General features: G+C 39.4%; 1 protein-coding gene across 7 annotated transcripts in view; it reads left to right on the top strand.

The window, feature by feature from the left end:
* Positions 1-16,902, top strand: part of SYCP1 (synaptonemal complex protein 1) — a 204,450-nt gene extending 187,548 nt beyond the window's left edge. For 6 of the 7 annotated variants that reach the window (XM_073667123.1, XM_073667122.1, XM_073667117.1 and 3 more), the window contains 2 exons: positions 12,663-12,749; positions 15,306-15,479. In XM_073667123.1, coding sequence (XP_073523224.1) covers positions 12,663-12,749; positions 15,306-15,449 — 231 coding nt within the window. In that variant the 3' untranslated portion in view covers positions 15,450-15,479. Of the gene's footprint in view, positions 1-12,662; positions 12,750-15,305; positions 15,480-16,665 lie in introns of those variants that run through there. The other variant, XM_073667118.1, reaches the window with a different exon arrangement.
* Positions 16,903-17,559: the final 657 nt, after the last annotated feature.

Here is a 17,559-nt window from a genome sequence, read left to right as displayed (position 1 = left end):
GTTTGATATGACTTGCATTTATTTGTGAAAAAATCAGAAATTTGGCGAAAATGTGGAAAATTTAACAATTTTCAAACTTGTAATTTTTATGCCCTTTAACCAGTGAGCTATGTCTCCCAAAATAGTTAATAAATAACATTTCCCACATGTCTACTTTACATCAGCACAATTTTTGAAACATTTTTTTTTTTTGTTAGGAAGTTAGAAAGGTTAAAAGTTGACCAGCGATTTCTCATTTTTCAACAAATTTACAAAACAATTTTTTTTATGGGCCACATCACATTTGAAGTGACTTTGAGGGGTCTATATGACAGGAAAAAAGCAAAAGTGACACTTTCTAAAAACTGCATCCCTCAAAGTCCTCCAAACTTCATTCAAGAAGTTTAATAACCCTTCAGATGCTTCACAGGAATTAATGGAATGTGGAAGGAAAAAATTAAGACTCACTTTTTTTTATTTTTACAAAGGTAGCAGGAGAAAATGGACCCCAAAATTTGTTGTGCAATTTCTCCTGAGCATGTGGGGAAAAACTACTGTTTGAGCCCTCAGAAGGGAAGGCGCACCGCTTGACTTTTTGAATGCAAAATTGGCTGAAATTGAGAGCGGATGCCATATTGTATTTGGAGACCCCCTGATGTGCCTAAACAGTGGAAACCCCACACAAGTGACCACATTTTGGAAACTAGACCCCTCAAGGAATGTATCTAGATGTGTGTTGAGCACCTTGAGATGCTTCACAGAAGTTTATAATGTTGAGCTCTGAAAATAAAAAATCACATTTTCCCACAAAAATGTTCTTTTAGCCCCAATTTTTTTATTTCATAAGGGTAACAGGAGAAATTGCATCATACAATTTGTTGTGCAATTTCTCCTGAGTACACCGATATCCCGTGGCTGAAAACTACTTTTGAGGCACAGTGCAAAGCTCAGAAGAGAAAAGGCGGCATATTGGAGTTCAGATTTTGCTGGAATAGTTTGAGGGTGCTATGTCACATTGGCAGAGCCCCTGAGGTGCCAGAACAGCAGAAATCCCCCATAAGTGATATCATTTTACAAACTACACCCACCAATGAATTCATCTAGGGGTGCAGTAAGCATGTGACATTACATGTGCCTCACAGAAATTTATACCATTGGGCGGTGAAGAAAGAATAATTAAATTTTTACTGCTAAAATGTTGTTTTAGCCCCAAATTTTTAACTTTTATAAGGGCTAAAAGGAAAAAATGAACCTCTCAGTTTGTTCTGCAATTTCTCCTGAGTACGCCAATACCCTACATGTAATCGGGAACTACTTTTGAGGCACACTGCAAAACTCAGAAGGGAAGGAGCGTCTTAATTTAGTGCAGATTTTACTGTTGTGGTGTGCGGATGTCAAGACCCACTGGGAGAGCCCCTGTGGTGCCAGAACAGCAGAACCCCCCCCCCTTAAGTGACCACATTTTACAAACTACACCTCTCATTATATTCATCTAAGGGTGCAGTGATCATATCGACACCACGGATGTGTCAAGGAATTTTATACCAATTGGGCAGTGAAGAAAAAATAATTACATTTTTACCACCAAAATTTTGTTTTAGCCCATATTTTACATTTTAGCTTTGGCTTACATGATAGCAGAGCCCCGGCTGTCACAGCCAGGGGCGTTGCCTGCATTGCCCCCTGGCTGTTTAACTACCTAAATTCCGCAATCAATATTGATCAAAGCATTCGGGAGGCTAACAGAGCGAGGCCGCTGATCGTTGTCATGGCAACCCGAGACAGTCATGACAACCTCTGGATCTGCCAGCTACAGCAGCCTATTTAGACCATGCCAGGAGCATGGTCTAAAAGGCATTATGTCAATGTCAGAGCTGTAACGCATTACAATGTGTCAATGCTGGTGATCAGGGTAACAAAAGTGCCATAGAGAGACTAAGTAAAAAAGTTAAAAAAAAAAAGAGTTAAAAAAAAGTAATAATATTTTTAAACCACAAAATAAAGAACAAATAAAAAAAATTGTACTGATAAAGACGAATATTTATGTAAAAATAAAAATCAAAAAAGTACACATATTTGGTATCGCCATGTCGGAAACAACCCAATCTGTAAAACTGTCCCACTAGTTAACCCCTTCAGTGAACACTTGAAAAAAAAAATGTGGCAAAAAATTATGCTTTATCAACATACTGCCGAACAAAAAGTGGAATAAAACGCGATTAAAAAGGTGAGCGTAAATAAAACTAAAATTGTGCTGAAAAAACAAGCCGCCATACAGCTCCATCAGAGAAAAAATAAAAAAGATCTTGCTCTCAGAATATAGCAATGCAAAAACAATTATTTTTTCTAGAATATCGTTTTTATTGTGTAAAACCAGCAAAACATCAAAAAATGATATAAATGTGGTATCGCTATAATCTCACTGACCCGAAGAATAAAGCTGCCTTATCAATCTGCACGGCATTAAAAAAAAAAACTCATAAAGCAATTTCTGAATTGCTGTTTTTTGTTCATTCTGCCTCCCAAAAATTAGAATAGAAAGCAATCAAAAAATGTTGTGTCCGAAAATGGTGCCAAAAAACATCAACTCATCCCGCAAAAAAAAAGTGCTCACATGACACTGTCGACAGAAATGTAGAAAAATTATACATCTCAAAATATGGCCATGCAAAAACTTTTTTTTTTATGTTAAGTATTTTTTAGTGCGTGATAGCAGCTAAACGTAAAAAAAATATTTAAATCTGGCATCTCTGTAATTGCACCCACCCGAAGAATAAAGTCGTGTAATCACTTATACCGCACGAGGAACGGCATAAAAAATGAATAGAACAAATTTTTGACCTGTTGTTGATTTGCTCATTCTGCCTCCCAAAGATTGCAGTAAAGCTCAGCTCACATTTATCCTACGCTCTACGCTGAGCGCTTACACTGGGGTTTCCGTGTAAATCTCTGAAATACGTGATTCAGATGGAACCACCGGCAGAAGATTCCCTATAATGAAGCAGATTGAGTCACTGTGGATGCTCTCTAGCCTGTGATCCGGCAGTGTCCGTCTTTTTAAGCTTGCATAAAAGCACGGTCAACTACAGTTTTGTGCACCTCTGAAAAGAAGGACACCGCTGAAAAGAGGTAATACGGAGTCCAAAGTCTCTTTGCTGTCTCATTATAGTGAATGGATTCGTAGGGGTTTTATTTGAATCTCGTCATTCGGAGATTTAGATGGAAACCCTGATGTAAGTGCTCAGTGTAGAGCATAGGGTAAATGTGATCCAAAATGTTATGTAAAATGTTCCCACACTTTTGAGTTTGCAAAATGGGGTCACTTATGGGGAAGTTCTGCTGTTCTGCACATCAGGGGCTCTTCTAGAGAGACATGGTACCCACAAACCATAACAGCAAAATGTACTCCATAATATGGTGCTCCTTCCCTTCTAAACTTTCCAATGTGCCTGAAAAGTAGTTTCCGATTACATTTAGAGTATTGGCGCACTCAGGAGAAATTGCACAACAAACTGTGAGGTCCATTTTTCCTATTAGCCCTTAGAAAAATTAAAAACTTGTCTAAAACAACATTTTAGTGATAAAAATGTAATTATTCTTTCTTCACCGCCCAATGGTATAAAATTTCCGAGACACATGTAGTGTCAACATGCACAATGCACCCCTAGATTAATTAATTGCGTAACAAATTGAATCATTCATTTTCTCCTATTATCCCTTTTGAAAATTGAAAACTTGGGGCCAAAGCAACATTTTAATGGAAAAAAATGGTAATTTTTGATTGACTCAGCCCAATGTTATATGTACAATTCTATGAGTTTCCTGAGGGTTAAAAATGCTCACCCCTAGATGACTCCTCAAGAGGTGTGGTTTCTAAAATGGGGTCAATTGTGTGGGTTTTTGCTGTTTTGGCATATCAGGTGCTCTGTAAATGTGACGTGGAATCTGCAATCTATTCCAGTCAAAATTGTGCTCCAGAATTAAAGTCACTTCTTACCTTCCAGCCCTGCCATGTGCGCAAAAGTAGATTTCCACGACATATTGGGTATCAATGTACTCAGGAGAAATCGTGCAACAAATTTTGGGGGCAAGTTTCTCCTGTTACCCTTTTGAAAATGAAAAATTTGGGGCTTAAGCAACATTTTTGTGGGAAAAATGTAATTCTTTTCATTACACAGCTCAACGTTATAAAATTCTGTGAAGCACCTGTGGTTTCAAGATGCTCACCACAACTCTAGATAAATTCCTTGAGGGGTGTAGTTTCCAAAATGTGGTCAATTTTTTGGGTTTCCACTGTTTAGGCTCAAACGGGGCTCTGCGAACGCAACATGGCTTCCTCTATCTAGTCCAGCCAATTTTGGGGTCCAAAAGTCAAACGCTGCTCCTTCCCTTCCCAGCCCTGCCGTGCGCCCAAACAGTAGTTTTTACCACATATGGGGTATCTGAGTTCTCAGGAGAAATTGCATAACAAATTGTGTGGTTCATTTTATCTGTTATCCCTTTGAATATGCAAAATTTGGGGCTAAAGCAATATTTTTGTGGGAAAAAGTAAAATGTTTAATTTTTTCGTTCCACATTGCTTTAATTCCTGTGAAGCCCCTAAAGGGTTAATAAACTTTTTTTAATGGGGTTTTGAGCAATTTGAGCTGTGCAGTTTTCCCTTAAAAAATTGGTTTTCTAAATTTTATTGGAAAAATGAGAAATTGCTGGTAAAACTTCAACCCTTCTAACTTCCTAACAACAAAAATTATGTTTTAAAAATTATGCTGATGTGAGGTAGATATGTGATAAATGTTATTTATTAACTATTTTATGTGGTGTAACTATCTGGTTTAAAAAAGTTTGAAAATTGCGAAATTTGTTTTGCTTCCTCCCCTGCCCAGGAGATGTGGTATGATTAGACCATGTTCCTGCACAGTTAGACACAGCCATTACACTGTAGATACAGTGGGAAAAATAGGTGTTTGATACACTGCCGATTTTGCAAGTTTTCCCACCTATAAAGAATGGAAAGGTCTGTAATTTTTATCGTAGGTACACTTCAACTGTGAGAGACAGAATCTAAAAATAAAAAACAGAAAATGACATTGTATGATTTTTAAATCATTAAATTGCACTTTATTGCATGAAATAAGTATTTGATCACCTACCAACCAGCAAGAATTCTGACTCTTACAGACCTGTTAGTTTTTCTTTAAGAAGCCCTCACACTCCAACCTCCCCACCATTGCCACTAGTCCAAAGAGCTGTCTAAGGACACCAGGGACAGAATTATAGACCTGCACAAGGCTGGGATGGGCTACAGATCAATAGACAAGCAGCTTGGTGAGAAGGCAACAACTGTTGACACAATTATTAGAAGATGGAAGAAACAAAAGATGACTGTCAATCTTCTTCGGTTGGAGCTCCATGCAAGATCTCGCCTCATGGGGTAAGGATGATTCTGAAAAAGGTCAGGAATCAGCCCAGAACTACATGGAAGGGCCTAGTCAATGAGCTGAAGAGACCTTGGACCATAGTCTCAAACATTATCTTTAGTAACACACTACATCGTCATGGATTAAAGTCCTTCAAGCAAGGTCTCCTTCCTCACGCAAGCACATATCCAGGCCCATTTGAAATCTGCCAATAACCATCTGGATAATCCAGAGGAGGCATGGGAGAAGGTAATGTGGTCAGATGAGACCAAAATAGAACTTTTTGGTATCAACTCTACTCGCTGTGTTTGGAGGAAGAAGAATGAGTACAACCTCAAGAACACCATCCCAACCATCAAGCATGGTGGGGAAAACAAAACATCTTACTTGGCGGTGCTTTTCTGCAAAGGGGACAGGACGACTGGACTGTATTGAAGGGAGGATAGATGGGGTCATGTATTGTGAGATTTTGGCCAACAACCTCCTTCCCTCATTAAGAGCATTGAAGATGGGTCGTGGCTGGGTCTTTCAGCATGACAATGAACCGAAACACATAGCCAGGACAACTAAGGAGTGGCTCCGTAAGAAGCATTTCAAGGTCCTGGAGTGGCCTAGCCCGTCTCCAGATCTGAACCCAATAGAAAATCTTTGAAGGGAGCAGGAACTCAATGTTGCCCTGCAACAGCCCCAAAACCTTAAAGATCTGGAGAAGATCTGTATGGAGGAGTGGGCCAAAATCCCTGCTGCAGTGTGTGCAAACTTGGTCAAGAACTACAGGAAACGTTTGACCTCTGTAATTACAAAGGTTTCTGTACCAAATATTATGTTTTGTTTTTCTATTGTATGAAATACTTACCGTATTTTTCGCATTATAAGACGCACCGGACCGTAAGACGCATCCCAAATTTTGGGGTGGAAAATAGAAAAAAAAATTGTTTATAAGATGGTGGTCCATCTTATAGTCTGAATAGGTACGGTATCTTACCTGGGGGGCGGTGGAGTGAGGGTCACTGGAGGCAGGGTCCTTCAGGAAGTCGGAGCTCCAGCAGCGGGAGTTGCGGTGGATCGCAGGTTCCCTTACTTAGGAACCTGGCAGCTGCATCAGAAGAGGTGAGATGCTGTGGGGCCTGTGCCTAGCTGGGGCACTTAGCCTGGCTGGGACCTGTGTCGGGGCCCTTAGCCTGGCTGGTTCCTGTGCCAGGCTGGGGGCCTGTGCCGGGCTGGGGGCCGGGGCCTGTGTCGGGGTCTGTGCCTGGCCGCGGCCCTTAGCCTGGCTGGTTCCTGTGTCGGGCCAGGGTGTGGCCGGGTTCCTGTGCAGGGCTGGGGGACTGTTCAAGGCCGGGGCCCTTAGCCTGGCTGGTTCCTGTGCAGGGCCCTTAGTCTGGCTGGTTCCTGGGCCGGGGGCCTGTGCAGGGCTTGGGGGCCTGTGCACCTGTGCTGGGGCATGTGCAGAGCTGGGGGGCCTGGGCTGCCTATGCTGGGGCCTGTGCAGCTTGTGCTGGGGCCTGTGCAGGTCTTGGGCTTGTGCCAGACTGTGAGCGGCTTTGGGCTTTGAGGCAAAGCGGCGTGTGCAGGTTTCCGGTAGCCGCCATCTTCCTAAAGCTGTGATCTACAGGAAAATGGCCGCAAACACTTGAAAGTCGCACAGGCCACTCTGCTTCACCACCCGACACCACTGACAGCCCGACACCGGCCCCAGCCGCTCTGCCTCACCGCTGCTGCTGCCGCCGCCACCTTGTTCCTGAAGGAGGGAGGGCACCCCGCTCCACCATCACCGCAAGTATCCATAACGTTTGGACCATAAGACACACACCCCATTTTCCTCCCAATTTTCAAAATGCAAATTAATTCTGTAAAAATCATACAATGTGATTTTCTGGATTTTTTTTAAAGATTCTGTCTCTCACAGTTGAAGGGTACCTGTGAAATTACAGACCTCTCCATTCTTTGTAAGTGGAAAAACTTGCAAAATCGGCAGTGGATCAAATACTTATTTTCCCCACTGTAGCAGGTTAGCATACAGTACAGACCAAAAGTTTGGACACACCTTCTCATTTAAAGATTTTTCTGTATTTTCATGGCTATGAAAATTGTACATTGACACTGAAGGCATCAAAACTATGAATTAACACATGTGGAATTATATACTTAACAAAAAAGTGTGAAACAACTGAAAATATGTCTTATATTCTAGGTTCTTCAAAGTAGCCACCTTTTGCTTTGATAACTGCTTTGCACACTCTTGGCATTCTCTTGATGAGCTTCAAGAGGTAGTCACCGGAAATGGTCTTCCAACAATCTTGAAGGAGTTCCCAGAGATGCTTAGCACTTGTTGGCCCTTTTGCCTTCACTCTGCGGTCCAGCTCACCCCAAACCATCTCGATTGGGTTCAGGTCTGGTGACTGTGGAGGCGTAGCACCCTATCACTCTCCTTCTTGGTCAAATAGCCCTTACACAGCCTGGAGGTGTGTTTGGGATCATCGTCCTCTTGAAAAATAAATGATGGTCCAACTAAACGCAAGCCGGATGGAATAACATGCCGCTGCAAGATGCTGTGGTAGCCATGCTGGTTCAGTATGCCTTCAATTTTGAATAAATCCCCAATAGTGTCACCAGCAAAGCACCCCCACACCATCACACCTCCTCCTCCATGCTTCACGGTGGGAGCCAGGCATGTAGAGTCCATCCGTTCACCTCTTCTGCGTCGCACAAAGACATGGTGGTTGGAACAAAAGATCTCAAATTTGGACTCATCAGACCAAAGCACGGATTTCCACTGGTCTAATGTCCATTCCTTGTGTTCTTTAGCCCAAACAAGTCTCTTCTGCTTGTTTCCTGTCCTTAGCAGTGGTTTCCTAGCAGCTATTTTACCATGAAGGCCTGCTGCACAAAGTCTCCTCTTAACAGTTGTTGTAGAGATGTGTCTGCTGCTAGAACTCTGTGTGGCATTGACCTGGTCTCTAATCTGAGCTGCTGTTAACCTGCGATTTCTGAGGCTGGTGACTCGGATAAACTTATCCTCAGGAGCAGAGGTGACTCTTGGTCTTCCTTTTCTGGGGTGGTCCTCATGTGAGCCAGTTTCTTTGTAGCACTTGATGGTTTTTGCAACTGCACTTGGGGACACTTTCAAAGTTTTCCAAATTTTTCGCACTGACTGACCTTCATTTCTTAAAGTAATGATGGCCACTCATTTTTTTTTACTTAGAATTTGCATTATGGCAAGAAAAAGCAGCTAACAGTCTATTCAGTAGGACTATCAGCTGTGTATCCACCAGACTTCTGCACAACACAACTGATGGTCCCAACTCCATTTATAAGGCAAGAAATCCCACTTATTAAACCTGACAGGGCACACCTGTGAAGTGAAAACCATTTCCAGTGACTACCTCTTGAAGCTCATCAAGAGAATGCCAAGAGTGTGCAAAGCAGTCATCAAAGCAAAAGGTGGCTACTTTGAAGAACCTAGAATATAAGACATATTTTCAGATGTTTCACACTTTTTTGTTAAGTATATAATTCCACATGTGTTAATTCATAGTTTTGATGCCTTCAGTGTGAATGTACAATTTTCATAGTCATGAAAATACAGAAAAATCTTTAAATGAGAAAGTGTGTCCAAACTTTTGGTCTGTACTGTATATAAAATTATCTCAGCACAGGAACTATTTTTTTTAAACACCCAATTGTGGAACATATTATTATTCAAAGAACCATTGATTAAAATGTTGTTAAAATTAACTTTGTTTATGGGAAAACCTCTTTAACTTGTCAGATGACACTATATTTTATTACCATAGCTATGAATCACATTTTCTGACAAGTTATGTATTGCTACATGTGAACAGGATCATATTTACCTGAATGTAGCCCCAGAACTACCAACAGAACAGAAATACATCATCAGAACCACCATTAGTACAGCGATACAGCACCAGAAGCACAATTGGTATATGAATATATCATCACATTTAGTACAGCGATCAAATGCAATGTTTGGTCATTCCCATATACAACTCCTGGCAAAAATTATGGAATCACCGGGCTCGGAGGATGTTCATTCAGTTGTTTAATGTTGTTGAAAAAAAGCAGATCACAGACATGGCACAAAACTAAAGTCATTTCAAATGGCAACTTTAGGGCTTTAAGAAACAGTAAAAGAAATTAAGATTAAAAATGTGGTACTCAGTAAGGGTAATTTTTTTCAAACCAAGCAGAGGGAAAAAATTATGGAATCACTCAATTCTGAGGAAAAAATTATGGAATCACCCTGTAAATTTTCATTTCCACAACTAACACCTGTATCAAATTAGATCTGCTCGTTAGTCTGCATCTAAAAAGGAGTGATCACACCTTGGAGAGCTGTTGCACCAAGTGGACTGACATGAATCATGGCTCCAACACAAGAGATGTCAATTGAAACAAAGGAGAGGATTATCAAACTCTTAAAAGAAGGTAAATCATCACGCAATGTTGCAAAAGATGTTGGTTGTTCACAGTCAGCTGTGTCTAAAATCTGGACCAAATACAAACATGGGAAGGTTGTTAAAGGCAAACATACTGGTAGACCAAGGAAGACATCAAAGCGTCAAGACCGGAAACTTAAAGCAAAATGTCTCCAAAACAGGAAATGCACAACAAAACAAATGAGGAACGAATGGGAGGAAACTGGAGTCAATTTCTGTGACCGAACTGTAAGAAACCGCCTAAAGGAAATGGGATTTACATACAGAAAAGCTAAACATAAGCCATCATTAACACCTAAGCAGAAAGAAACAAGGTTACAATGGGCTAAGGAAAAGCAATCGTGGACTGTGGATGACTGGATGAAAGTGATATTCAGTGATGAATTGCGAATCTGCATTGGGCAAGGTGATGATGCTGTAAATTTTGTTTGCTGCCGTTCCAATAAGATTTATAAAGATGACTGCATGAAGAGAATATGCAAATTTCCACAGTCATTGATGATATGGGGCTGCATGTCAGGTAAAGGCACTGGGGAGATTGCTGTCATTACATCTTCAATAAATGCCCACGTTTACATTGATATTTTGGACAGTTTTCTTATCCCATCAATTGAAAGGATGTTTGGGGATGATGACATCATTTTTCAAGATGCCATAGAGCAAAAGCTGTGAAAACATTCCTTGAAAGAAGACACACAAGGTCAATGTCATGGCCTGCAAATAGTCCAGATCTCAATCCAATTGAAAATCTTTGGTGGAAGTTGAAGAAAATGGTCCATGACAAGGCTCCAACCTGCAAAGCTGATCTGGCAACAGCAATCAGAGAAAGTTGGAGCCAGATTTATGAAGAGTACAGTTTGCCACTCATTAAGTCCATGCCTCAGAGACTGCAAGCTGTTATTAAAGCCAGAGGTGGTGCAACAAAATACTAGTGATGTATTGGAGTGTTCTTTTGTGTGTTTATTTTTCATGATTCCATAATTTTTTCCTCAGAATTGAGTGATTCCATAATTTTTTCCCTTTTATTGGTCTGAAAAAAAATTACCCTTACTGAGTACCACATTTTTAATTTTGATTTCTTTTAGTGTTTCTTAAAGCCCTAAAGTTGCCATTTGAAATGACATTAGTTTTGCGCCATGTCTGTGATCTGCTTTTTTTCAACAACATTAAACAACTGAATGAACATCCTCCGAGCCCAGTGATTCCATCATTTTTGCCAGGGGTTGTATAATTGTATCGCATGAGCCTACAACTCCCAGTCTGTCTTTAACAAAATTAAGGATATACTGGAAATTTTTAACAGTCAACTTCAGACTGTGGACAATAGAGGAATCACAGTACTGATAAGATGCAGGCAGTATCACAAATTAATGTTTACAACCAGGTATATTATAGGTGACATCTTCTCTGATTGGAAAAGTTCCTTCTTTTCTTTTTCATCTTGTCCAGACGCAGTTTTGACATTTCACATACACAGCTTGTCTCTGCAGACTTCCATCTTGTTTGCTCTTCTACAGGACACCCGACTTGTAAAAAGTAATAGTGTTATCATAATGCTCCTGGTTAAAAATATCTGACCTATGCTGTGTCCCTGAACAAATAGTTGCCTCTCACTGTGCTCCCTGCATAAATTATAACCCCCACACTGTCCCTCTTATAGTACATGGCCTCTACACTGTCTACTCCTTTAAAATACTACCTCCACACTGTCCACCCTTATCAGCTGTAAACAGCACTGTCAAACCTTATTAGCTATAATCTCCACAATGTCCTACCTTATTAGCTATAAGCATCACACTGTCTGGCTTTCTTTAGCTATAACCGCCACACTGATCCTCTTATTATCTATAAAATGTGTCTATATCGCTGTTTTGTCAACTTGCTGGTTCTTGGAATACAATAGGAGAATTAATTCATATATTTTTCTCAGAAATTTGTTAAAAGCGAAATACAAACATGGTAAATTAATTCACAAAACACAAATAAAGTGAAATTCTTACTTTTTCCCCTCTACCAGGATGCTACACTTTACTTCATACAGAATATTGTTATTTATCAGCAATGTAATAATTAGTCCCTGTGTAAAGCTGGCCACATAAAGGAGTAAGATACAGCTGCTTCTAAAAGGTTAATTTAAGAAAGGATATGTTTGCTTCAAAAATGTTAATCTACCAGAACAGGAAATAGCTGCTTGTAAAGGGTTAATCTACTATGGGGGAAATATGTGCTTTTAGATTATTTATCTGAGTCTGTCACCATATACACACAGTGCCCACAGCAGCTACATAGGGTAGAAGCTGTGATAGGTTTTACCTCTGTAGCTGTTTCTTCTAGTACAAGAGAGAGCACAAATCTCCCCTGTGCGTATATGCAGTCTCCCCTCATACTGCAATATATCCCAGCTCTGAGGCAGGAAGTCACACAAAGCTGTCAATTTACTTAGACAGCTTCAGCCTCCTTCTCCTTAAAAGCCAGAATTGTAACTACTAACTTACAAATGAAATTATTTACTTTTTCTAATTATCTATATTTGAGAAAGGGTTATATTTGTTTTCCTTTTTCCCTTATGAAGTTTCCATGTAGCTAATAGGTTCTCTTTAAATAGTTATCAGCTGAAGACTTGTTCAGCTGACAGCTATTCTTCCCAATTCCCCCGTACACAGGCACGTTTGTGTATGGGCCTTCCTAGTTAGGGAAAGCACAGTACTATTTAAGCAGTTTAAAATACTGCCCAATATAAAATGCAAAGTAATTCACTTTACATCTTAAGTATTTAATTTTATTTATTCTTATTTTATTTTAGAGAATATGTGGAAACGAGAGTATTCTGAAATCACCATATCCTGTGTCTCACTCAACCCCTGATACTCACACCACAAATCCAAAAAAGGTATTCATTATTTTATTTAAAGTGTACCTGTCGTTTAAATGATTTTTCAGAATCAGCTGTCGTATTTGTATAATTGTGTACATAAATAATAACATTATATTTCACCATAATATGACTTAGATTTTTACATTTTTTAGTCTTTTTACATATTTAGTTTTCCCCTCTGAAGGCTTTATTTCTAATTATCAGTTGTCCCTGAGCTCAGCTTCAGAGGGTTCAAAGACTAGCTGCTGGGATACCATCCATACACTGTACACACAGATAGGAGGATACTATGCTCCCCTCTATTTCTGTCGTACACCATATATACAGAATGAATACCTTGGCTACTCCTTCCTATGGCCCTGTGTGAACCCACTTCTGACAAAGTCACTGGCAAAGTACTGGGGTGGGGGGGGAGACATGTAGCACTGAGCTTGATTTAGCTCCTGTAATATAAACTTAGGAAAATGTTCCAGCACACAAAGTAATGAGGGGTTAAACAGCAATGTTTAGTCCTAGGGTGATTAAACACCTGTGGAGAGGGAGGAGGTCAGAGCATAAATTCCCTGCCTTTTAGAGCATTTGGTGTGGGGCATGTCTGGAGACACAAGCTCAGGAGCTGTTTTTGTCATGTGAAGGAAAGCTAAACCTTGGGTTGTTTGTTCCTGAAGTGGGCGGTTACCCATAGCAACAAGGACTGTGCCATACGTTATGTTTTGTTTTTCTGTTAGGCCGGGAAGGCCGTGTTTGTTTTGTAATGTTGCCGTGGTTTATGCAGTTCCCTTAAAAAAACACAGAAGATTTAAAGAGACAGTATTCTTGTGTCTACCTCTATGTGCAACCAAGTGAGCCAATCTACCACACCATCATTCAAACTTTTAATGCAAAAATAATAATCTGGCTAACATTTAATATAAAGTGCTCAGCATAAACAAGTACATCCCAACAGATTTGTCAGAAAACCTTTAGTTTCCTTTCAGAATCAACATTTTCTACGATATACCATAGAAAATAATCCATCAAATGTGGGCCATTGATTGCAAACAAGGTTTGTTATTTTGCACACCCAAAGAAGTAATTTTCATAACAAATTCATACAATTACATGTTGCAAAAATGAGTACACCACAATGAAAGTCTTAGGAGCAAAGATAAGGTTTAGACTACAAAATTCTAATTACCAAGAATTCAACCACAGGTAAACTAATTATTCATTAAACAGTTATTCAGCAGACAACTTACTATAAAAGGGTGTTGCTTAATAAAGAAAACACCTTCCCATTTCCTGCTGTCGGCAATGGCACCAAATGAAAGTGAAATGTCACAAGACTTGAGAAAGAAAATAGTTTCTTTACACAAGAAAGGTGAAGGCTGCAATATCAGCAAAGCTTTACTTATCAGTCAGAATACTGTAGCAAGAGTGATACAAAAAGTTAAGAAAGATGGAACTGCAACAATCTCGTTGAGATGCCAAGCTGACCACGAAAGATAACATCTAGACAGGAGCATCTTATGATAAAATGAGTTAAAAAAAATCAACATGAAGTTCACTGCAGTTCGCTAAAGTAGAAAGCTAAACTGGGGTGAGTGTTTCCCGTCACACAATATGGTAAACACTGCAGAGGAATGGAATGTATGGGAGTTGTCCACGAATTAAGCCATTCCTAAAGCCCATGCACAAAAAAGCCTGTCTAAAATTTGCCAGGGTCCATGCTGAAAATATAAAGACTACTTGGACTCTATACTCTGGAGTGATGAGACCAAAATAAATGTTTTTTGGAACTGATGGCTTCAAAACTGTATGGTGTTGCAAAGGTGAGGAGTTCAAAGAAAAATGCATGGTGCCTACAGTGAAAAATGGTGGTGGCAGTGTCCTTTTGTGTGGCTTAATGAGTACTACTGGTGTCAGGGAGCTACATTTAATTGTTGGTATCGTGAATTCACAGTTGTACTTCTTTATATTGAAAGAGAATATGATACCCTCTGGTTTTCAGACATGACAATAAACACATACGGTATCTCAGGCAAGTTGCATTTCTGAAGAACAGAGTGAAAGTGATTCAATTGCCAAGTATGTCTCCTCATCCCCAATCGAAAACCTACAAGGAATTATGAAGAGACAAATTCAGCATCATTTTCCATCCAGCATCCAGGCTCTAAAAGAGATCATTCTTTAAGAATGGAAAAAGAGATGTTGCAATATTTCATCAACTTGTTCATTACATTCCTAGACGACTTGGTGCTGTCCTTAAAAATCATAGAAGTCAAATAAAATACTAGATATAGTAGTTTTTGATGTGGGGTGTATTCATTTTTGCATCAGCTCACTTGAATAAAACTGGAAGTTTTGTAATGAAAGTTATATTATTAACCTTACTTTCATGTTATGGGTTAAAAAATGTTCAATGAAATGGAGTCTTGGCAAAATGTTGGAAATTGTTCTTGTGTTCAGTGAGACATTGATTAAAATCTTAATTTTTAAAGGGGATGTGATAATTTATGCCAAGCAATGCATGTATGTATGTTTCATGCACACACTATTTTATCAGCCACGTTTCTATGTCTGTGTCACTAGATTCTTACTGAAGTATATTTGAAGTCCCCTGGCTCAGCCCTCAAAACTTCAACTATAAAAAGGATGAGGGAAATTGGCTGGGCTGCTGTATCCAAAGTAGACAGAAGAAGGAAAATGAAAGCTGCTGAAAAAATATTTAGTTAAAAAGTAAATATAATTTTCATGTATTGTTTCCCTATATATTTTGTAAGTTATTGATTGATAAGTTATAACTTAAAATTTTATAATAACAGGTTATATTATATTAAATAATATGGAATGTTTTGATATTCGCTCTATAAGGGCTATAATTATAAGTATAATTCATTTTCATACTTTATTTAAAGGGGTTTCCCTGAATCCTAAGAAAAGCTAGCTCCACTCTTTTCCATGAGCTGTATCAAGTGTTGCAACTAATTCATATTCAAGTAAATGAGGATTAACTGCAGTACTAAATAAAAAACATGAACAGGAGTTACACTGTTTCTGGGGAAAAAAAACATTCAGTTTCTAATTTTGGACAAGCTCTTCAAACATCACTGAGAATCAGTTTGGATATGGGTATATGAAAATTTGATTTTCAGTTAAAGGGGTTGCCCGGTCTTAATCTGTGAGTCTGCAGTCCCACAATTTGACTGTGGACTTGTAAATCCTCACATCGCGCGCACTGCCCTTTGTGAGGATTCTCCGGTACCGGCGCCAGTAGTGGGCTGTCATGTGACCCAAAGTGTGCGATTTGCATACTTCTGGCCACATTCCGACTACGCTGCATCCGGCCGCTCTAAATGCACTGGAATTGAGCAAGGCAATGCCCATCTAGTCAGCATGTGACTGCATGTATGCAAATCACATACTTGCGGTGACCCGCCCGGTGCTGAAACCGGAGGATTCTCAAATTGCGCAGTGCATGCAATGTGAGGATTCACAAGTCTGCAGTCACATAGAGTGACTGCAGACTTTTAGCCTAAGGCTGGACAACCCCTTTAAGTATAAACTCTTTTAAAATTAAATCAACAATATAATAATTGTAGTGCACAGATACTATTTTACTAACAACTTTAAAGCGTACAAGGCTATGTGCACAGTACCTATAAAGATCTCCAACTCCAACTTAGAGTGGCTTTTCATCTGTCTAAGTGAACTTAAACAGATATGTCCAGAAGTGTTGAGCGAACGTACTCTTATAACACGTTATCAGAGCACATTCGCTCAACACTAATGTCCAGTTATCTTTGAATGTCAGAAAAACACTTTCAATTTTACTGTCTAGTATAAAAATTTACTGTCAAATTTACTTACACTTTTAAAGACTGATCTTTCAATCACATTGGTCCTTTGTTTTCCCTACTGCTATTTCTCCGGGATTGGCTACAATATTCAGGTGAGTTGTGTTCCATTTTTACCTGGCATTGTAAGCAGAGGATTTTTGGTGGGAAGAAGTGTGCTGTGGAAGCTGAAATATTGTTACTTTCTTCCACCTGACATAGAGAGGCTTTCTGATTGATTGATTGATTGATTTCCAACAATACATCTAGATTGCATTTTGTCAGGTCTAACCATCATATATTAGGTTGTTTAACTTGTAGACTTGCATTGTTGTTTTTTGTCATTAGAAACAGTTTTAAATATACTAAAATGTATTAAATATCTGTTCATTGATTTCTGTATTGTTCAAATGGTTCTAATAAAACAGTTATTCCACAGTCCTTGTCATATTCATTTTTTTCATAGGCAGGCTTGTAATCTATTACACACATTGTACAGTATAATACAATTAATGGAACTCCTGCAATCCCATCATACCCTTATGCTCCATCTATGTAACCAAACAGCCTTTTTATGGGTACACCTCGGAAGAAGCTGGCAGTGAAACGCGCATTGGGGTGAGAGGACGCTGACAGCCTCTCTTGGACTCTATTTGGGGGATCTTTATACCGCAGGTATCTCACCTTAGATGTATATTGCTTATAGTTATTCATATGTGTATCTACGGAGTCCATTTCAAAATATGGTGAATTCCAGCATTACTTTGGTGGAACTAAGTCTTTTGGCCTTATCAGATTTCTACCTTGGATACATTTAATAGTTCCCTTTGGCAAGTCTTCAATTGAATATTGACTATATTATACCCACTGGGAGTTATTATTGACTTAGACTAAGGTGTTGTTATTAACCCCTTAACAACATTAGACGTACTAATACGCGTCTGTGCCCTGGGACTTAAGAGCCAGACCCGTATTAGTACTTCATCGCGATCGCGCGCGCACACAGGCTG

Source organism: Phyllobates terribilis, unplaced genomic scaffold (genome assembly GCF_046119375.1).
Source record: "Phyllobates terribilis strain yellow unplaced genomic scaffold, ASM4611937v1 Scaffold_2__4_contigs__length_985480577, whole genome shotgun sequence".
In the NCBI taxonomy this organism is placed as follows: Eukaryota; Metazoa; Chordata; class Amphibia; order Anura; family Dendrobatidae; genus Phyllobates; species Phyllobates terribilis.
This window is presented reverse-complemented; position numbering and strand designations above follow the sequence as displayed.